Source organism: Ambystoma mexicanum, chromosome 6p (assembly GCF_040938575.1).
Source record: "Ambystoma mexicanum isolate Mex_15411 chromosome 6p, UKY_AmexF1_1, whole genome shotgun sequence".
NCBI lineage: Eukaryota > Metazoa > Chordata > Amphibia > Caudata > Ambystomatidae > Ambystoma > Ambystoma mexicanum.
This window is the reverse complement of record NC_090935.1, coordinates 1,501,573,720-1,501,596,475: the sequence shown is the minus strand read 5'-3', so window position 1 is coordinate 1,501,596,475 and position 22,756 is coordinate 1,501,573,720. Positions and strand designations below refer to the sequence as shown.

Below are 22,756 nucleotides of genomic sequence, written 5' to 3'. Positions count from 1 at the left end.
AGACAACAGTTCGTCAGGAACCTCATGAGGAACAAACCCCTCAACCTCTGACCCTTCATCCACCTCAGATATAATCCAAAGGCTGGAATAAATCCCTGGATGAGGGCACAGAAAAAGGCTCAAACACAGGCCTCACTGATTTACTCAGGGCCTTCCTCGGAGTTTCCACCGTCCTCCGGGGTACTGCCACAAAAGGCGTTGGCGGAATCTATGTCGAGCGAGGCGCTGATGACTTAGACAACGGCTTTGAGGCCGGAGCCCCGAGCGAGTCCTTCGACGGCCTCGGCGCCAACTTTGTTGATGCCTTCTTAGAACGCCTCAAAGGCTCCAACGGTCTCAAGGGCGTCAAGGACCGGGACGTGGAGCGGGCATGGCTAGAGCGATCTACCTTGTCCGATCGGGACCTCGACGACTCCCGATGATCGCGACGACCACCCGAGCCCAAAAGCGTGCGAACAGTGGCCCTAGCGCGTTCCTTGCCAGCTTCTCTCGAAGGTGCGGATGGAAAGCAGCCCTGCGATTCGAAAATAGTCATCTCCTTACGAAATGCGTCCCATTCTGCCGGAAATTAATGCTTGTTGGGACAAGCTACCCGCCGTCTGGTGGAGTCCTCGGACGAGGACGGGGAAGGCGACCGGTGACGGCGCTTCCACGAGTGCCTAGAAGAGGCAGAGGAATGGCGGGAACCACTCCGGGACTGAGACCCCCCTAGACTTATGCCGACGCGGAGAGTCGCCCCTCGAATCGTCGGTCGAAAGCCCCGCGGATTTCGACTTGCGGTGTTTCGAAACCCTACCTACAGATAGCTTCTTCCGCTCCCGCAAGGCCTTCGACGTCAAAGACTGGCATTCGTCACAGTCATCGGTAGCGTGGTCCTTGCCGAGGCACCACAGACAGACGTCGTGCGGGTCCGTAAGCGACATCTTGGAACCGCAGCCGCTGCACTTCTTGAAGCCGGACCTCGGGGTAGAACAAGACAAGACATAATTCTCACAAGAACCGATTCAACAGTAGAAGAACCGAGGCGCGCCGAGATTCCGGAGCGAACACATTCGCGGAAAAACGGAACTGAAGCTACGGGCGTCATGCGTCCTACATATAACATCCGGTGACCTCTGCCATCGGAGGAGGTTCTCGAGGGGGCATATCGACGTCATCGACGCAGGACGCAGAAAACTTTTCGAAGCAGCACAGCTGTGGACATTACCGGTCATAGATGTGGAATAAGTCGGAGGACACAATCCCTTTTAATGTGCATCTCTCTCTGACCGCTGTTACTTGTTTTATCAGCTTGGCAAAAGTCCACGGGGCTGACTAGAAGCCAAAGGGCAGCGTTCTGAATTGCCAGAATTGTCCTTCCCATCTGAAAGCTAGGAAAGGTCAATATACGGTCTGCAAAACCCATGCATCTCAGGAGAGCCTGCACCAATTTAACAATAATTGCATTGTTCTGCCCCCGGAGGATGCTTCACTGGGCATTCTCTCACCTGGAGCTGCTCCTTGGGTTCTGCGGCCTCCCCTGTGTCCACTGAAGGACCTTGCCCTTGTTGGGAAGAAATAATTTAGCTGCCTCGATTCCCAGTACTGCGCTCTGCCGCCCTGGAGTCTTCAGGATGACAGAAAGCGACCAGTCGATCGACTCCTGTAACAACCAGTCCCGGCAAAAACACTGCAGAGAAAGATCTTCTTGATTGAGGCTTGAGCATTCTATAAGGATGTGTGCATGCCGACAAATCTCCCTGTCTCCTTGCCGAACACCTCACCAAAAAAGAGCACTTGTGCTGCTTCGCCTTCTTTGTATGAGGTGAGATCGCTCAACTTGGCGTCGATCCTAAGGAGGAAGCCCGTCCATCTCTCCGAGAATATGGCACAGTTGGAGTTTCCCAGAAAGCATACTTCCCGCAGGGCCCAGTTCACCTCCTCGCCTGTATCCCTGGTGCATTCGCCCATGTCCATAATTTTTGCTATAGGCCCGGTGAGGTCCAGCAGTTTCTCCTGGCAACTGTTCCAGGACCTATCCATACACTTAATCAGGTCTTTTGAGGTTTTGGTGACAAGTGATAATTTTTTGGTCTAACTGGGGGGGGGGGGGGGGGGGCTTCGACCACCTTTCCCCATAAGATCCGGCTGAGGGCATTCTGCCTACATGTACATCCTGGTGTCCTTGTCTAGGGGCTTCCTGATCCTCTGCACCATGTACTTGGCCACCCTAAGTGAAGACTTGGGGTTCCTGATCTGATCCAGATCAACCATGTCTGATATCTCAGTGTCTGGAATCTCCAGATTGTTTTCCATCCTGGATTTTTAGGATAGTTTCCAGGGTGGCCAGTCTTTCTTGTAGTAACCAGACCCCTTCTACCACTGCTTCCACCAAAGACTCCCCAAGCACCTTTTTTTAACTAAGTGCCAGGTCGCTCTCTGCTCATTCCCCTTCACTCCAAATCGATTTAGATATGGTTGGCAATAAATCAGTGGGATTATATGCTGGCGATGTGTGCTACTGCCTGGGCTAACGGGCTGAAGTGCAAGTGCAAGTGCAACCATCAACTGTCCTGTAACAGGTTCACTGTAACCAAGAACCACTGACTGGCACTCTGGTTGTTTTTTTTCTTCATGTAACGAAGACTCGATGTAGCAGCGCCACGATGCCGCAGGGCCGCTTTGTGCACTTTATAAATATAACATAAATAAATAAAATAAGTACACAGTTATTTGAATTGGTGTAATGCCTGTGGCTTGAACTGCACCCGCAGTAGGTTTGCTGCTTTGACTCTGCGCAAGCAGTGTGGTTATATATTAGTCCTCGTTATGGTCTAGTCACTGCTTTTCCTTTGCGCTAGCTGTGTGAGTCTCGCACTGATTTGGAAGGGTTTCGATGTTTCCTGCCGGCCCAGCAATTCTGCATGCCTGCCATCTGTTTAATTAGTCCGGAGGACATTGGGCACACGAGCAACTGTAGTATTTGTTCGCCGATGAACAGCGCCACTGTGCGAGCGGCCTCCCTGCACCGCCGCAGCCTTCTTAATGAAGGTGCTGTGTCGCGCTCTGTGCGGTTGCCTCACACCTATGAAAGGAAGGGGCGATACTGATCCAGTTTGCTTGCGTCGCTTATGTAGAGCGTGACCGAGCACGGATACCGCTCGGCACCCTCGGCATTTAGCTCATAGCTCCAGCGCTGGGCGAATAACAGGCCGGGTGTTCCGATGGACACGTTGCACTCGGCGCACGCAATGTAAGTAAGTAAAATGCTACGCTCCTACATACAAACTGACATAAAACCTCTACTTAAACTAGCTGCAACTATTCGAAATCGTGATCCATAATCATGCGCTGTTAGGTAGACAATGGAAACCAGCTGCGTAATCACAAGCAACAATGTTAAATTCACTCAAAATCGACGCTATACAGTTTAGATAGTACTTAGCCGCCACACCCCAAACTGGGCCATCCCGGGTCCACTATTGTGATATCTGTGACATAAAGCAACCTTGCTACTTCGACGGCCCCCCAATCCATTCCCTCTCCTCTGCCCTTCACCAACCCCCCCACTTGAAATAACAATGACACATTTGTGGATGTATAGGCTGCAGTTGCTTTATTAAGCAGGAGGTAGCTTACAGGTGCTCCATTACTCGAATTTGGCAGTACTGCTTCAGGATATTCTACTCTGAGCAGCACACCTTTACATTCCCCACTTGTTAGCGAGCAGCATCCGTAGAGCGGAACTGACACCGTTACTTTTCACTTTACTTTAGCATGGACTCCTGACTTGAATGGCGAGCAGACTCTGTTAAGCAGAGCAGACCCCGTTACTTTACGTTTACTCCACATTTCCGACGGCTTTACTTTGAGCCGGTGCCCCTTTTCCCCACTTTCCCAGCTGCAGGATTATTAAGTTTCTTCTCACCCCTGTTGTCTGCCCCCCTTTTCTCCCTGTTGACCAAGTGTAAGTGTTCTAAGCTTTCCCTTTACCCACCCCTTCGTACCGCGACCCCCAGCTTCTTCCAGGTCCCTATGTTATTCTTCGCCCCCCTCTCCCTTTCCCCGGTACCTACCTCTGCCTTTTCCACCCAGTCTCCCTGGCCACTCCTCGCTCCCCGTTAACACAATTGACGGTCTTAAGGCACCTATAGTTTCAGAAGTGTCTTTATCCTCATTGCCCCAATAAAATTGAAATTCCCACCCATTTGCTTTCACCTACATTATTACCAAGTAAATAAGAACATTCCAATAAACATTTTTGAGGGATAGGAATTCTAATCAATACAGAGCAACCTTGTTGCATCTCATTTTAATACGTGATCCTTTCATTCATTGCATTGTAAACTCCTACATTCAATCCGCAATGAGAAAAAGGCTTACACCAAAGTCAACTCCTTCTGTATATTTGAACCATAATGATTTTTTTTAACAGGGGGACATTTCAATGATTTTTAAACTTGTAACACTGCAATGGTTACGGTTTTAAGTACATATTAAGCTGTATGTAATGGAATTATGGGGGTCATGGATATTTCTTTCCACATTAAACACACTACATCACTTTGTTCATGAAGACATTTTAGCCAGGCAAGATACTTTGGGTCTTACAAATGTTCCTGGGTAATTTTAGTATTCCAATAAATCCAGATCATCGTCTATCCCATACCTCTCCAGAACACAGCATTTTTCTTCTATACAGTACAAGTCCCCACCCTTACACTCTAGGTAGAAGGGAAATAATAAAAGCTTACCTTCATAGCTTTATGCAGTCTTTCAGCAAAGAACGCAGGAGTGTTCTTCACACATTTCACTGTAATATAAAAGTTATATATGGCAAGCTTTAAATTGCAAAAAGTAGATTACAATTGTATTAACAAATGTATACATCACATTGGGAAATGGCAAGTAGGTGAAACTGGCAGAGTACTTGAACATTTGTTTGACAACTTGTGAATCACCTCACTTCTGAGAACAAACAAGTACAATAACCTTTTCTGTGGGATGGTTTCTCTTCAGGAGTAGGGTCTAAAATCATGTTATAACTCCCTTTGCTTTAGAAATAAGCATTTGCTTATCAAGCTGAACCTGTCCACATACTGTCCTGCACCAAAACGCGAGGCACGTCTCTCTCCGAGTAGTGTGAAAAATGTTTTAACAAGATGGTAGCATAATATGTCACAATATCCCTCTATAACCAGAAGGAGGACACAGACTACAGTGAGTCATGGTAAAGTTGTATTTACATAAAAATGAAAAAATGCCCAAGTTGTCCCAACTATGAGGGAGTTTCCCTACCTAACAAAACAAAAGCGAAGGGTGATTGTCAGATCCAAAGTAAAAAAAAACTATTCAGTCCAAATCCTAAACAACTATCTGGCCCTACCACTTTAGAAAACAACCATCTAAAAGCACATGGGCAAGGCTTACACACAAGCCTTGATAGGGCTTCTGCTTGGCCAAACTCAGTTAGACCTTCAAAGTTCCTGTTTACTGCAGGATATTCTTCCTAGTCTTTGTATCAAATTATGACTAAGTCTCTCCTTTTAATAAAGAAAACTGTCTCGTGGTGCAAACGTTTCCATCCCTCCAGTATTGCTGGGAAATAAACACTTTCACCTTCAAGGCTTTGGGACTCTCTCAAAGTCCTGAAGTCTTCAGTGTCAACGTCATCTCCTTCAGATTGATCAGATTCAGTAACAAAGTCCCCTTCTTCCTCCTCACCTGAAGAAATGGACTCTGGAGAAGGAATCTTCTTTCCTCTGAGGCGATAATCCTTTTTTTTAGTAAATACGGTCTACCACGGAAGGAAGCCACTGTGACCACGAGGATTCAGCAGGCCAGTGACCTCACTTCCGGAGTAGCCTGAAAACAGGGGAAAAAACCTCCAGGCACAAAAAACCCCAGTATAGTTTGATATGGATTGTTGATCCTGATAGGTAATTCAGGTAATTCTTGACAGTGGTAGTGGTATTCAGGTCCGGTAAGCGGCGGGAGAGAAAGTACACTGCAAGTGGTAGTGTGCAAACAGCAGAGAAAGAACCCTAAGAATCAAAGAGCGGAGGAGATCCGGAGACCCCTAGAGGTAAGCTGGGAGCCGAATGAGGCAAAGGAGGGGAGAAATCAGGACTGGACCTGAGGAAAGAGAAACAGAAAACCGAGCGGAACCACGCCGCAAGGCTAGCAATAGAGCCAGCCTAGTCGAGGGAAAGGGAGGCGCGAGAGAGAGAGCGACCACAGGGGAGAAAGCTCCGCCGCCAAGGGGAAAAAAAGAGTCAGCAGGGTAGAGTTTTCCGCCGCGAGGGAGAAAGAGTAGATCCAAGGAAAGGCAAGGCTCAAAAAGGCAGAAGAATCAACAGGATAGTGGAGCGGAATACCGCTAAAGGGAAAAATTCACAAAGCAAACGAACCCAAAGAGGAAAAGCACGCAAAGGGTTGCAACGCGCCGACGGCTGGGAGGAGGGGGAATAAGAGCCTCCCAGCGCCGGCCATGATGGAACCGACAACTAGACCGCGCTGCCGCCGTGTAGCAAAAACGTAATGGCACAATCAATGGAGTCGGTGTTTCCACTTCTTCCAAAGGCGCCAGCTACCCGGGAGCATGACACTCAGATAGGTTTTTTTCTTTCACCAAAGTAATTTCCCATACGGTGGCTGTCCACCCCGGTTTATCAGGCTTGTATTGCTTCCATGGGTCTCTCAGCTCTAATTCAAACTGTGTATGTAGCTTTCTTTTCTCCTTCTATAGGGTGTTCGTGCACTCTGGTTTCTCAGGCTCCCGGAACCTGCATAGCTTTCACAGCAGTTATTCACAATGTTCAAATTGCTCCAAAACCCCCTTGCATGATGTATTTGTATGTTTGGGTTTCTCAGGCTCCCTTAATCTGCATAGCTTTCATAGCGGTCAATCACAATGTTTGTCTCTCGCTCAATCCCCTTTGCAAAGGATATTTGTTTATTCGGGTTTCTCAAGCTCTCGTAACCGGGATAGCCTCCACTCAACATTGTTCATACCTTTTAGCGGTATCCCATAAGCTTGCCAGCTTTCGCTTCTGCTACTAGGTTCTGTAGCTACTGTCTGATGGGTGTGGCACGTGCAGACTCTGGCTCCCTCATATGTTCTGGTCTCAGCCTTCCTACCCACCACTGCTCGCTGGCGGGCGCGCCTCCAGATGAGAAAAGGGGATTCCAGTCTCAGCTTCCTCTCCGACCTTGGTTGTGGAGAAAGCCAACTCTCAGGCGCTCGGTTCGCTGCTCGCTCGGCCTCCTGGCTGCCACAGCTCTGCGGCCCAGCATGGTCCCACCCCTCCAGGACTTAAACAATGCAGAGGCTCACCTCTGCGTAGTTGTTCTCCCTTCTCGGTAGAAGTTTCATCTCTTAGACATATCACATGAACAAACAGAACATTATCCTTTGCTGATCATGGTGTTCAAGCTGTGTTCAGCATTGCCTGTAGCTAACCCATGTAAAGAAGCATCTTTGTAAAATATAGTCGCTGTAGGAGATATTAAGGTCTATTCCACATCCATGTATGCAGACAAGGTGGTTTGCACTGGGAGGACTGCTCTCGATTGGCAGTCCTTGTCCCCAAGCGGAGAGTCACTCCCAGTGAGGTCCCACGTGTCCACACCCCTGGGGAGAACCTTGCATAGTGAGCTCACCTCCCTAGCCTCACGGAGGGTAGCTCCCCTCTGTGGAGAAGGGACAAATTGTCCAGATTTGTCACATACCCCCTCCTATTAACTGAGTCTCCCCTTGCATAGGAAGCGGAAACAACTTAAAAAGTCCACATTGCCTTGTTCTGTGCCCTTTCGGTGTTCTACTGAGAAACTAAATGGTTGTAGATCAAAAGCAATCTCATGACTCGGGTGTTCAAATCTTTCAAACTCATCCAAGTTAGGGGAGAGTGGTTCTGGACTGCCCACTGGATGGCTAGGACTTCAAGTACCGCTGTGGCATGGGAATGCTCTCTGGGGAAAAACCTCTGGCTGGTGTATAAGACGGGATGTTCCAAGCCATCATTTTCTTGTGATAACACAGCTACCAGTTCGACTGTAGAGGCATCTGTCTGAAGAATACATTCTTGATTGAAATAAGGCATTTTTAATACAGGCTCCTGGCATAGAATCTGTTTGAAGCCTTCAAAGCTTTGTTGGTCTTCCCTTTTCCAGACAATATTTTGGGAATGGGAGTTCTTGAGGTGGCGGTAAGATTGGCGGTCAAGGCAGGATAATTTAGTATAAATGATCTGTAATAGCCGGTCAATCCAAGGAACGCGTGAAGGTTTTGTTTATTTCTTGGTATCAGTGTTGCTTGTATCAGTGTTGCTTTGAGTTTTTCTGTATGTGGTTTATTCAGGCCATTTCCCACAAAATAGCACAGGTTCTTTACAGCCGACTATGCTAGGTTACATTCTTTTGGGTTGGCTGTTAAATCTGATCTCCGGAGGGCTCTTGAGATCACAAAGATGGGTGCATGCGTTTGGGTCAGGTTTTACTATGCATAGTGAGGTCATATAAATAGGGTCTGGAGAAGCTAGAATATGGTTTTAGGATTTTGTGCATCAATCGCTGGAATTTGGCTGGAGCATTGTGTAATCCAAAAGGCAGTACTTTGAATTGAAAGAGGCTTTGCAAAGTGGTAAAAGCGCCCCCCCCCCACAATCGGTGGGGTTCAGGGGTACCTGCCAATAACCCTTAGTTAGGTCCAAAGTGGATATGTATTTGGATGATCATAGCTTCTCAATTCTGGACAGTTATCAAAAGTGGAGATGGAATTTAATTTCCTAAAATCTATGCAGAATCTGCAGGATTTGTTGGGTTTCGCTACCAACACAATGGGGTATGACCATGGAGACTCAAATGCCTCAGTGACATTAGCCTTGAGCATCTGGCGCAGTTCAGACTCGATAATCTTCCTCTTTGCCTCTGGGAAGCGGTATGGTTTTACATTTACAGTTTGCCCGGCTGGGGTACGGATATAGTGGAAATAATTCTGCACTCCTGGGCTGCTCAGAAAAGACCTATGGAAATTGGTCTAGAAGGTCTTCCTTTTGGGAGAGTTATGTTATGTTATTTAGCATTTATATAGCGCCTTATATACCATTGGTATGGTCTGAAGGCGCTGGTAGGTTAAACGCCCTTGGGAACCGAAGTTCAGGTCAGTAGAGAGTCAAAGGTGCGTGTGCGCACTGGGTATGTGTGCAACTGGTGTAGTATTCGTGTAATAGCTGCTTCTTAGTGATGGGTGTGGTGGTTGAGGGATCAGGGGTATGTGTTCGTTCTGGCAGGATTTATCCAGACCAAATGTGGCTGCGTTAGGCCTGAGGAGAACGCCTGGCTGGGGGGTGTGTAACCAGCAGTGTTTACTTAGAATGATGGGGAGTGAGCGGCAGATGTTGGTATGAGAACAGTTATACCGAATGGTGTCATAGTATCTCTGTGTTCTAGTTGAGTGGTGATGTAAAGAAGAGAGTAAGCGTGGGGTGTGATATGATGGGTTATATGCTCTTTCAAACGTACCCTGCATTCCAAACCATACTATGTACATCACGTAATTCTATGCGCTCCAGTCCATTCTATGCACATTTATTCATTCCATGCATCCCTGTCTGCCCTACACACTCCGGTCTGCTCGACGCACTCATGCACTCCAGTCCACCCGCGCACTCTAGTCCGCCCTGTGCGCTCCAGCCTGCCTCACGCATGCACGCGTGGTAGATTGTTAGGGATGAGCAGTTGATCGAGTTTGGGTTCTATAAGGAGGGTGGCCATGGTCAACGTAATCTCCTCCACAGGGTCAACCTTGCCCTCTTTCAACAGGTTTATATGATAGACTTGAGATTTTTGTCATCTATCTGTTTGGGCTACTAAATAGTTTTCCGGTCCTTTTTCCAAGAATTTTGAAGTGTCCATACTATTTGTATATCCTCCTGTTCTCGAAGGTGGGAAGGAGAACTAGGACATATTCCCAGATGGAAAATTACCAAGCTACCGCCTGTCATGTAGGGATTTTTGATGTTCTTGATCCCACCTAGCTGATGTTTGACAATCTCCCTTACATCGGTCATGTTATTTTAACTTCTGGGCTGTCTGAGAAATAGGTAGGATGGCTTCTTCTCTCTCTTCCCAGGTCTCCGTCAACCTATTTAGTACGGTACTCGTCCATACAGTAATTCAAAGGGCGAATAGCCTAAGACACCAGAGGGGTTTTCCTTTTTCCTAACTGCAGAAAAAGCCCATGGAATCATAGCATCCCAATTGTTTCCATCTGCCTCTACCAACTTGTGGAGGGTTCTTTATAGGGTGTGGTTAAACCTCCCCACAAGGCCATCCGTTTGGGGATGATAGACAGAGGTTCTGAGAGTTTGGTCTGTCGCACTCCTTTTCTGTCATTCATAATCTTTGACATAAAAGTAGTACCTTGATCCGTAAGGATTTCCTTGGGGAACCCTACTTTCGACAGAAATGGGAGGCGTTTTAGGATCCATTGACTAGTAGCGGGTAGCTTAGTCAATGATCACAAACATTTACTTATTCCCAAACTTTGATGTTTCTAGTGTACCCATTATGTCCATAGCTGTTCTAGTAAAGGCTACTTCAATAATGGCAAGTGGTTGTAAGGGGGTCGGGGGAACTGGAGTGGCTGCTGTTTTTTGGCAAATTATGCATGTGGAGACATAGTTCTTCACATCTTCGAACACTGCACGACAGTAAAATCGGGGCATCAACTGGCTTTGGGTCTTCCCTAACCCCCAATGGGCGGCCATTAAACGGGCTGCCCATCGGAGCATAGGGACTGGAGTGGGCCAGCTCCACCACTACCCTGCGATAAACCATGAGCTGTGTTCGGTGGATTCCCCCATTCCCACAAGTCCTTGCTATAATGGCCCCTTTTTCTGGAAGAAGAAAGGAACGGCTTGGTTATGACCTTGATCTGAGATTACACTCCCAAAGGCGAACATTAGGTCAAGGTCATTCCTTTGTGCGAAGGCAAGATCGGGGAGTGGGACTACCTCATCTGCGTCTCACCTCAGGTGCTGCTCTAAGGAGGTTGGCCTCTCCAAAACCCCTTGATGCCCTCTGTGTTGAGTATGGCCCCCATTTCCTGAGGTACATGGGTGAAGGCATTTGCTAGGATTCCTTGGGGTATGGCCCCTGCCCCCTAACTAAATAGTCAGCGGTCCCCTTGTTATGTAGATCACCTTCACCTCAGCCCTATAATCAGGATCTACTACCCCAGTGGCAACATCGAGGGCGCAACGCTGTGCTAGTCCAGATTTAGTTGCCAGACTAATATAGGTTCCAGGAGCAGTGGAAAGACACAGACCTGTTGGTATTAAACTTCTTTTCTTCATGGTTAAAATGGGGCTTTAGCTTTCTCTGTTATCTTGGTAAGGAGAAGGGGTCCCCTGTTTATATCAACTGGCATACATCCCACTCTGACACCATATGTGGTGAACCAGAAGAAGGACTCGGACCACGTCGAGCATGTTAAAGTTTAATTTACATCAAAAGGAAAAATGCCTAACTTGCCCTATAACTATGAAGGAGTTTCCCTGCCTAACAAAACAAAAGTTAAGGGTGACCAGGAAGTTCAAAGTAAAAAGGTTTCCAGTCTGAATCTCAAACAACTAAACTTGCCCTACCACTTTAGAAACTACACGAAATGGGCGAGGCTTACACACAAGCCTCGGTAGGGCTTCTGCCAGATCCAAACACTGTTAAGACTTCTTTTCAGTCTTCAAAGTTCTATTTTTTACTGAAGGATAGTCTTCGCAGACGTGGATTCAAATTATGACTTTGTCTCTCCTTTGAATAAAGAATACTATCTCTTGGTGCAAACATGTCATCCCTCCAGGATTGCTGCAAAGTAAACACTTTCACCTTCAGGGCGTTGGGATTCTCTCAAAGTCCTAAAGTCCTCAGATAGGTTGTTTTTCTTTCAAAGTTATTGTCCATAGGGCAGCTGTACATCCTGGTTTATCAGACCTATTGCTCCAATGGACTTTTAGCTATAATTCAAAGTGTTCATGCCCCTTTCTTTTCCTCTTATATAGGGTATTTGTGCACTCCGGTTTCTGTAACCTTGATAACTCTCACAGATGTTATTCACAATGTCTGTATCTAACGCAATCACCCCGTGAGGAATTTGCTTCTTCAGGATTCTCAGGCTCCAGTAACCTGGGCATCTTTCGTAGCCAATCAATCACAATGTTTGTATCTCTCTCAATCCCCTTTGAATAGGATCTTTTCAATATTTTGTTTTCTCAGGTTCACGTACCCTGGATAGTTTTCAAAACAGTCACTCACAGCGTTCATACCTTCTACTTCGCTCTGTAACTGGGTGTGGATCATCGGAACTCTAGTTCTCCTATGTGGTCTGTCTCAGGGCCCTGTCTCAGCCTACCGGCCCACCATTGCTCCCGCCACCAGATGAGACATGGGGATTCCCGTTTCGGCTCTCTCTCCCACCCCTCGGTCGGGGATAACTCCAACTCTCAGACATTTGTTCGGTGCTGGCTCACCACTAGCTTTGTGGCCCAGCGTGGCTCTGCCCCTCCAGGACATTAACGATGCAGAGGTTCGCCTCTGTGCAGTGGTTATCCCTTCACCATAGGAGTTTCCTCTCTCATACACGTCACATGAATAAACAGAACTGTGTCCTTCACTGATCATGGCGTTCTGGCTTTGTTCAGCATTGCCTGTATTCTATACATGTAACGAAGGATCTTTGTAATATATAGTTCCTGAAGGAGGTATTAAAGTCTTTGCAATATTCGTATATGCAGACAAGGGGGGGTTGCACTAGGGGTTCTGCTCTGGAATGGGAGTCATTGGCCCCTTAGAGTGGGGAGTCACTCCCAGTGAGGTTCCACTTGGCCAGACCCCTAGGGAGGATCTTGCGTAGTGGGCTCAGCTCTCTAGGCTCACAGAGGAGGGCTCCCCTGTGGGGAGACTGGATGAGATGTCCAGATTCGTCACAACTGCTATACATTCCCAAATTATGGGGGATTTTTGCTGCACACCTTTAAGTCACTGGGCAATGAGGAAAAAGGTTATTGTGAAATTAACATGCAGTCATAGAGAGAAGTCTCTTGTCAATATAGGCACCCCAGTTACAGTTGCCAGGCAATGGAGAAACAAATACAGTATGTTAAAACTCCACAATAGAAGATGTAAACTATGATTGGTCTGTGAACGTTGGATATCCAGCAAATAGTCAGCAGCGGATGCATCTTCCATCATGCTGTTAGAGGACAAACCACCTCAGTTTTATGCCAATCCCTGGAGAGCCAGCCATTTCCTAGCTGGAATAGAAGGAGTATTGGGGGAATTATTTGACTGCTCAGGGCCATGACAGGTAGGTTTTCAGCAGAAAGAAGAGATCATTGTCATTAAGTGCCTAAGGAGAGGAGGGACAAAGGAGATTCTGCAAAATTCCACCTCTTCAGGCATAGTAAGGAGTAGAAGACATTTATGTGTATGAGAAGACATTAAAACAAATAGATGAATATTACCCAATACTAAACTTGCAATTAACAGTTACAATATTGATACATTGACAACAAACTTAATGAGATTGTGGAAGAATATACGTCAGCCCTCCACACGCTGGCGATTTCATGCAACTTCAGTAATGGCATTGGCACAGATGTACTATACGAGATCAAATTATTATATACACTAATAACACTGAGACTTAATAACATTAATGGATGTGCAGCAACCCCATTCTTGAAGAAAACTAGAGCTATAGCAATTAAGGTAGAATGTACTGCATTGTATTCTAAATAAATGAAGGAAAATAAGCTGTCGGTGCAAGAGCCACATGTGAATGATTCCTCGCAAGTAAACGCTGAAGACAATGCAAAAAAGGGAGAACTGGTGCGACAAAGGATTAAAAGCAAAGACAGGAAAGAGAGGAAACTACCACACTCCATAAACTTCATATATCACAGATGCGGGAGGTAGGGACACGTATGCGGGAGGCAGGGACATGTAGCTCGCTGTCATTGTCCCACAATACATAAAAAATGTGTCACTTGTAGAGTAAAATGATATTTTGCATCAGCGTACTGCTGAAGAAAGAAAGGGGTGTGGGTACAGACCAATAAAGGTTCGGATGAAGAGTGTAATGTCAGCCTAGAATAACCAGCAAAATCTGGTTGATATGAAATGTCCTAGATCTACAGTAAAGATAGCAGAAACTCCAGTTAAGATGATGGACAGTGGTTTACCATACAGCATTAAAACAAAGAACAAATGGGACATGATGGTCAGCAATGCCTTAAAGAAAATCATCAAGAACTAGAACACAAAAGCCCTGGGTGGCATTCGAGCTCATGCAACAAAATGCTTATGCAGTTCCTTCCAAGCCCTTGTTGAATTTAAGAATAGGATGGCAATAGGCAAGATAAACATAGCGATGAAAGGAGTGAAAGTTATTGGCTAGAAGGATCAAGTGGTGTTGGGAATCAACTTAAGACACAAACAGAGTATCCAGTCTTAGAAATCGGACATCCAACTGATGAAGAGGCGTACCCGGAAATATTCAATGGGATGATTGGATGCCTAAAAGGCCATGCACAAAAAATGGTTATAAAGCCTAGCGCAGTGCCGGTCACTCGGCAGGTTGTGACCATTCCACTTGGATCAAGGGAGGAGGTGGAAAAGGAACTAACATTTGGTGAAGAAAGGAATAATGGAGCCAGTTGATGAATGGGTGGGTCCCATTGTTGTAGCGATGAAGAAAAGCTGCAAAATCAGAGTATGTGTGGAATTGAGATAAGTCAACAAGAACATTATATTTGATCCAATAATGATAGATGAACTGCTGAATTAGATTCATGATGCTGATCTTACTGTGCATGATATTTCAACCGCTTACAATGTGATTAGGTTCATGAGATTATAGTAAATTCATTGAGGGTTTTTCAGAATTGTGTAACGCAATACAAACATTTACTAAAGAAAATTAGTAATTTTTATGGGACGATCTGTGCACGTAGGCTGTAAAAAGAAGAATCAAGCAAGCAATTGGCCAGGCTCAGAACGAAGGAGGATTTGAATACAAGAAAACAGACAAAATCACATTAGATTGTAGTTTAAAGGGACTGGGTATAGTACTCCAACAGGAGAAGTTCATTTGTCATGTCTCTAGATCAGTGTCGGAAGCAGAGTCCAGATATTTGGGAAAAGAAAGAGAAGGTGGGTGCGTAGGTGTGTGTGTGTAGGGGTGCATGTGTGTGTAGCGCATAGATTACTTCAGGATATATAAATGGGGGAAAACAGACTATTGCTGGAAGTGCTCCCTGTTAAACGTATTTGGAAGGCAACAGCAAATATAGCAAGGTTATTTTTTACATTGCAAGAGTTGGAAGGGTATTTTTTATATTACAAGAGTAGGACTTCACAGTAAAATATGTTCTGGGGTACATAACAGCATAAGGGATTTTCGGTCAAGGTTGCCACTCAAAGCTGGGGAATCTAATGAAGGGGAAGAAGTAATTGTGGCAAGTGTAGTAGACATGCTTGGTCTAGGGGCAGACATGCCTGTCACAAAGGACAAATGGTATAACAAACTTAAAGCAGACCCTCATTTAACCCCAGTTGGGTATTGGATGCAGATCAGCTGGACTAAGAAAGTGGAAGTTGGAGAAACGGCGTCTTCCTATTGGGAAGTTAAAGACCAGTTATCAGTAGAGAGTGCCATGTTACTGTTATGCGAACAGTTGATAGTGCCCCAACACTCAGGGACAAGTTAGTCCAAAAGGCACAAGAAGGGCACACACAGATAACAGGAACTAAAAGGAAGGTAAGCTAGAGATTCAGAGTGAGGGAATGTTGCCATGTAGCAAATCCGAAAAAAGCATTAAGCTAGAAGGGGCCTAGCAGTTTTTGAGTATTGCCATCCTTGGTCCCCATCACACATCAAGGGATGATACCCAGTCAATCATTGTGTTGGATTGCTTCTCTAAATGGCTAAAGACAGTCTGATGAATCACAGGCAATGAGAATACAATTCATGAAATAAATCTTCAAGGGAGAAGGATACCCCAAGAAATTGTGAGTGACAAAGGGAGAGGGGAGGAGAGGCATCATATGCCGAGACTAAATTAATTAGATGGAAATTCCCCTCAAATTACTATCCCAAACAATGCATTAGTGAAGAGATTTAACAGGGTGATAATAGGGACCATGCAACAGGTACTAAGTAATAACCTTTATGTACGTATTGCTATTAGCGACATGACCTGGAGAGTAAGATCAGCCCCAGTGTGAACAGGCATTTCACCCTTCCACCATATACGATGAAGGGATTTCAACTCCACCGTAAATAATGGGTGGGTGAACAACTAGTTGGGGATGGTAGAGGTAACTGGTAGGAGGTGGGACAACGGTTGTGGCAGGTCCAAGTGAAATACAAGGGGTATCATGTCAATGGTATAACCACTCATCATTCTGAGTGGGTTCCAGGGGATTCAGTTAGAGTGAGAAAGGGTTGTGCCATGGACGAGTCCAAGTTCACAAATCCCAGGAAAATAGTTGAAGTGTTCTCAAATGCTATGAGGTTGAAGGATAGGTCTATATGCGATCTTAGCCGAATCAGGAGAGAGATTGCAATTCCCAGGAAGAAGCCGGGTGGCACTTACCATCCAGTGTTTCCCATTCTGCACCAACTGAAGGTGCTTTCAGAGGGTGGAAGGCAGGGCTGACACAGGGTGAGGTGAGGCCCGGCCAAACAATTTGGCAAAGCCCCCTTATTTTTTTGCATTTGGCCTGCATCGCCACAAACTAGAAAGCAAGTAATCTCCATTTGAGTTTATGTATGGAAGAACCCAAATATGGTTTATTATGACTGCAAATCAACTAAAGCAAAGCCAGGTTTCCCTGCTGAAGAAAGGTTTATTCCAGACTTTTTTTGTATCATAGTGGGCGAGGCTAGTTAATGTTGAGGGACTAAGCACCCGGAAGAAGGACCAAGGTCATGATGCACTTTGAAGTACCCGGTTGTGCTTTTTCATGGAATAGACACAAATGCCAAAAGTTTGTGAAGGCATGGGAAGGCACTTGACAGGCACAGCCGTAGTGGTAGTAACTGGTCATTGATAGTAGCAAGCGCAAAATGGTGAGTAACCTGGGTATCTAGTCGCAGTGTCTGACAAAAGCTTAATACTTATATGCACAAGCCAAACCTGTTGGCTTTGCCAATGCTTAGTTTTTACAGGACTTCAGTGAAGGACAAACTGAGTGCTTCGAAATCTAGTGGCTGAAGGCAGGCTTGGTGAGACATTTATAACACAAGTAGCACGTTAGAGGACTCCTTTGAAAAAACACTGGTGGGCATTTGAGTGCATGATTTGATGGTAAGGCTGGATAAAGCTAGCCCAAAGGGTTCCCATCAACAGGAGTTTTGGGCGGTGAGGGGCAGAAATGGCCATAAGGATTAGCATGGCCATGGGCAGTCAATGGGTGGACACAACCTACCAAACACCTACAGACTGCTCCTGTTCATATTCCATTCCCCCACCATCTTCAATCTAATACAACAGTGGTTGGCTTAATAGTCCAAACTAAAAAGGGTGTTTTCCAGGAGGAAGACTGTAACCTTCCCAACTCACAAGCACCCAATGATGGGACATTTTGGTATGCTTCTCTTTTCAGGTTTTGTCTCAAAATCAATTACTTCAATGCAACAATTTTTGTCGCATTGAAGTAATTGATGTTTGCCAAGGCCGAGTTGTGAGTGTGATGACGTATCTATTAACCTATGGCAGAGATGAGAGCAACCCACCTTAGTTGTGCTGCTAATGTATGTTATGTTCTTAGTTTGGATGGAAAATAACGTTCTGTTATAAGTTGAACAGGAGTTCAGCTAGCACTGCTGGCTGACCTCCGTCGCTCAGCTGGCTCAGTGACAGAGCGGCTCCGTGGGGCAGGCTGAAATCCGGCATAATGCCTGGCAGCCCGCCATCCTGATGACAGAAAGTCTGCGTGTGTAACGTGCTAATGGGGGACATGCCGCACACTAGTCAGCAGCAGTCTAGCACTTAAGGCGACACGACGTGCCCCCTACCTTTGTCCGTTAGCATTATAGTATATACATGCGCCGAGCAAAGTAATTTGACAAGATGTGGCTGTCAGTCACTGTGCTCTATGCGTGTATATACTAAATGTGTGTGTGCTACTAATGCACAAAGTGACAGGTGCCTATGCGTCCCTGGCTCGCTGTGGAAACAAACTGCATGAGGTGTGCGCCGCCAACCAAGCGCTGACAGCACGGGCAGTGGTGGCATCCGCCCATGCGGCCACGAGGCCACCCTCTGAGGGTGAGGCCCGTGGGCAGTTTGCTCCCGCTGCCCTCCCTTCGTGACGGCCCTGGTGGAAGGCCAGGAGAGGAACCAGGGGTTGCCGTTACGGAGTTGTCTGGTGAAAAAGCCTCATTTAAACTGAGGCAGAAAAGGAAGTTGCCATGCAAATTTCCTAACTACGTTATGTCATAGTTCAGTCTAGGACATTGCATACAATAGTTATATTAATTGCAGTCTGCATTTACAATAATTGGTTGAGTAGAACTTTGACATACACATTTTTGTGATTATTATGTCAGTTAAGTCTAGGTTATTGCATACACTCTTTATACAGTATACTTTATATGTTTCCTTATTGTATTGCGAGGGGAAGGTGTAGGGGAAGATGTGTTTAACAGCCACCGCCTTCTCGTGGCTGCCATGCTGTCAGCATCATGTACCAGTCTGTGCTCGAGAGCCTAAGGGTTTAAGCAGAGATGTATGGCTGTGGACAGCAGAGCATGGCCAGGCCTTTATTTCCACAGGAGTAACATGCTCTGAAGGAAGACCTACTAATGTAAAGTCTAAAATAAATTAGACAAAACAATGGAAAAGTATTATTTTTCAACAAACACCCACCTAAGCTTTCTACATTTGACTGGGCAAAGATGAGACAGGTTGTGCTCTACCCTTCTCAGCTCTTCTCAGCTATTTGGGGCACATTAGTTACCCATTCATTTTCGCTTTAGATGAAACTGTTTGAAATATACAAAGTATATTTGATGTATATTTCAACGACTGAGAAGGCCTAATAGCACTTCTCTGTCCAAACATCCTTCTTAGGAATTCTGATCAAGGTGGGTGCTGCAGAAGGGGTCTGCTACAGTGCTACATTCAGACAATTCCTTTAATACCTAGTGAGGTCTACCCATGAGAAGTCATACTGTCCTGTTTCCTAGTGATCTTTTCCTCTAACTCGCTCCCGTCTCCCTGTTCTTGCCTAGCCCTTCTGGCTCCTGTCCAGAGCCTTTCCTCTAATGTTCCATATGCATACCATCTAAGCTGATTCCTCCCTCACCAAGATCTACTTCTGCTAATTACCTGCCTTTGTCTTTAAGGCTTTTCTGCTCACTTCTTCATCACTCAGCCTGCGCCAATGCAACCAATTCCATGGTGGATCTTTGGATCATCTTCAAGGCCAGCTAGCAGGTACAGAGGCACAGCAACAAGCACTCTGTGACAGATATTCAGGTTTGCTAGTTCCAAGACCTCCGTTACATCAAGATAGGTAAGCCATTCTCCGATAACCTCAGAGCATGGTTTACTATGGAAAGAGGCAGGTGCATACTTTGGGTAAAAAAGTTATTACCCTACACATTGATAAATACCTTCAGGTGTATCGAATGTGGTCTCTTCCTGGCACAGGCAGACAGGGCAATTTGTCAATATCCGGAGGAGAGTTGAAAGTGCTCAAATCCTTGCAACACCAGGTGTGCTCACAAGCTGTTCCGCTTGGTGTATCAGGGTAGCATCTGTATTAGTGACAGCATTAAGATCTATGTAATTAATGCAGAACTTCAAATCTAAAGTTCCTGCTGCAGGCACCAGAAACAATGGACTGGACGTGCGACTAGTAGAGGGATCAATTACCACAAGGTCCATCTACTTGGGGACTGCTGCCTTAATAAGATCACAAACCTTAACCAGCATCTCGAGAGTGCTTTCTTCAACAGAAGCACTTACTCGGGTGTATATATATCCTCTTTACACCATGGGTAAGACCTTGAGTCCATGAAAAAGGAGGATCCTTCTGCTGAAGCAAAAATGCAGTCTCTCCCTTTTGCTTAGGGATCATTTGGGAGGAAAGTAGAACTCTTTCTATTAAATCATCTTTAGGTTGGTCTTGAAGGAGGTCTAGGAGAAAGTCAATTTGTAGCTATGCACGTGAGACAAGGGGACATTATTTCCCCATCAATGTCCCAAAAGACTGAGGTCCTGTTCCACATAGCCGGGAGAAGAAACCTCAGGGAGGAGAGAAAATCCCAAACATATTGAAAAAGGTAGATAGATGACAGAAAGTGAAGGGGGGCTTTAGAGAAAGGGTGAAGGTATATGGCAGGGTAATGACCCTGCCAGAAGGGAAGAGGTAGGTTGGGGACACCAGCCTGTGAGAGCACCTCACACACGATGCGTGTAGATACTGGTGCATCCCTCTGTTGCAAAATACCTTCCAGCACTTTTTCTGCCCAGTGTTCTCAACAACATTTTAGGATTCCAACTCCCAAAGTGCATCTGGGAGCAACTAAGAAAACCTGGATGGGGGACAGAGAGCAGAATCAAACACAAACAGGGAACGGACTGAGAACCTCCCTCCCTGCCAAACGAATGAGAAGGGAGTGTGGCGGCAGATTACTCACAGTGTGGAAGGTGAGGTATTTGTGAGGTTATGTGGTACTAGTTTGTGAGAGTAAAGCAGTGAATGAGACCTTATTCGTGAAGGTGAGGGTAGTAGAGTGAGGAGAGTGGGAGATAGAAATAGGGGAGTGAGGGTAGTAGCTGGAGGGAGTGCGTGTTGGAGAAAGCAAATAGAGAGGGGTGGTGGGGTGCGTGGAGATGGGTGAAGGAGAGAAGTGAGGGAGCATGAACAGGGCACCATATCTCTGAGTAGGGTGTGAGTAGAGGGGCATAAAGAGTGGAGAGTTGAGGGGAGAGTTCTAGTAGGGTGGAGAGAGTAGAGGAGAGTAGCGTAGCAGCGATGCAGAGACAGGAGAGTACTAGCAGTGCACACAGAGGATAGGTGTGTGGAGTGCAGAAGAGTAGTGGGAGTGTGGAGAAGAGTAGTGGTGAGTATGATTGGAGGATGTTAAGCAGTAGAGAGAAACGGTAGGGATAGAGAAATGTTAAGGAGCGCAAATACAGTGGGTAGAGTAGTAGGGAAGAGAGTAGGAGGAGATGAGGAGAGTGATAGGAAGAACAACATCTGGGCATGCAAGGAAGTAGGTATTGAGCATCTGTAAAGCACAGCCGTATATCCTTTTAGAACTGATAATGTAGGGCCAGGCTATGAAGTGCGAGGGAGCTCAGACAGATAAGGCGACTGCCTTTAGGCCCTCATCAGAGAGAAAGATGACTTTAGCATTCCAGGGGCGAGCCAATCAACATCTACTAATCTGGGGTTAGGGACACATGGCTTGTAGAGGAGGTGCTTTCTAGATGAGTGGGACAGTCCTTAGTAAACTGTGCCAATGCCCCCTCCCCCCCCACTTCCTTTTCCAGCCGCTGCATTCTATTGAACAATCTGCCTACCTTTATACTGAAAACTACCCACTGAGGAAAAGAAGTTGATAAACCTTAACAAGAAATATATTTTCTTGTAATGAAATCCTTTACTCTTCCTGGAGACGCCACAATTTATTAACGCCATCTGACATTACACAAGTAACCCAATTGACCCCATCCTTTTGCACGCTCTTAAAGTCTTCACCTACTGAGTGGGGGGTTCTACTAAACTTTTACAAGCGCATCTTCTGTATACCCCTACATCTGTTTCTTTTCTACAGACCCCTCACAGCCACTCTGCTGTAGAAAATGTAAGGGGTCAGGAATGAGAGCCAGACACAAGATTGTCATATTTTCAAGCAGACACTTTATTAAATGAAAAGGGGTTGGGAAAAAGCCTCCATTACCCTATATCTAAAGAGGAGTGTTCCCTACCTAAAAACTAAAATTAAGGATCTGTCTGTGTCAGGATGTCAGTTACTGAAAAGCCACCCTTGTGTCCAAAATGCCCCATCCTGATCCTCACATTTAAACAAAAAGGTGCAAGGAAATGTCTTTGATTTGATGTTGGTAAAATGTGTTCAAACTAAACACTCCAACAACAATGCTCTTCAAGGACAAGACCCTTGAGTCCAGAGGATAATTCCCTTCCCCTGGATTAGCAAAACAGGGTGGCAAAATTGTCTCCAACTAATAGTTCCTTTCCATCATCACAGGACTCACACAGTTCTTGGTTAAAGAAGTAAGACCTGCAACAGTCTTTCTGTAGAATGTTCTTATATCTTTGTAGATTCCCTGGTATACCCTCCTGCCAGGAATCCTTATTCAATTACAGTGGCCTGGTGTACTCGCCTGGCAGGGCTTTTCTATATGGGCTTTACATTACCTGGTGTACTCCCCTGCCAGGAATCTCCCATTCAAACTTCAGCTGCATGGTGTACTCGCCTGCCAGGACTATTTATAGGTTTCACAGTTCTCTGATTGAATAATATGTATTCATCTTCTTCCCCAAACCGGCATCTTACGTTCTTGCATTGGATAGGGGTTTGCTTTTGCCGATTGCCTTGTCTGCATTCTAACATTCATCTTATTGGGTGTTGAATTGGTCCTTGACTGCATTCATACACACTTTGCTTTTGTACTTTGCCTTGCCTGTATTCAAACAAAATGAATTGTCTGCATCAGCAACTTTGCACAATTCAATT

At 45.9% G+C, this 22,756-nt stretch overlaps 1 protein-coding gene across 1 annotated transcript in view; it reads right to left on the bottom strand.

The window, feature by feature from the left end:
* ANXA3 (annexin A3) overlaps positions 1–22,756 on the bottom strand; it is a 542,330-nt gene that overhangs the window by 133,563 nt on the left and 386,011 nt on the right. Inside the window, exon 11 of the mRNA XM_069626342.1 lies at positions 4,734–4,792. Coding sequence (XP_069482443.1) covers positions 4,734–4,792 — 59 coding nt within the window. The remainder of the gene's footprint in view (positions 1–4,733; positions 4,793–22,756) is intronic.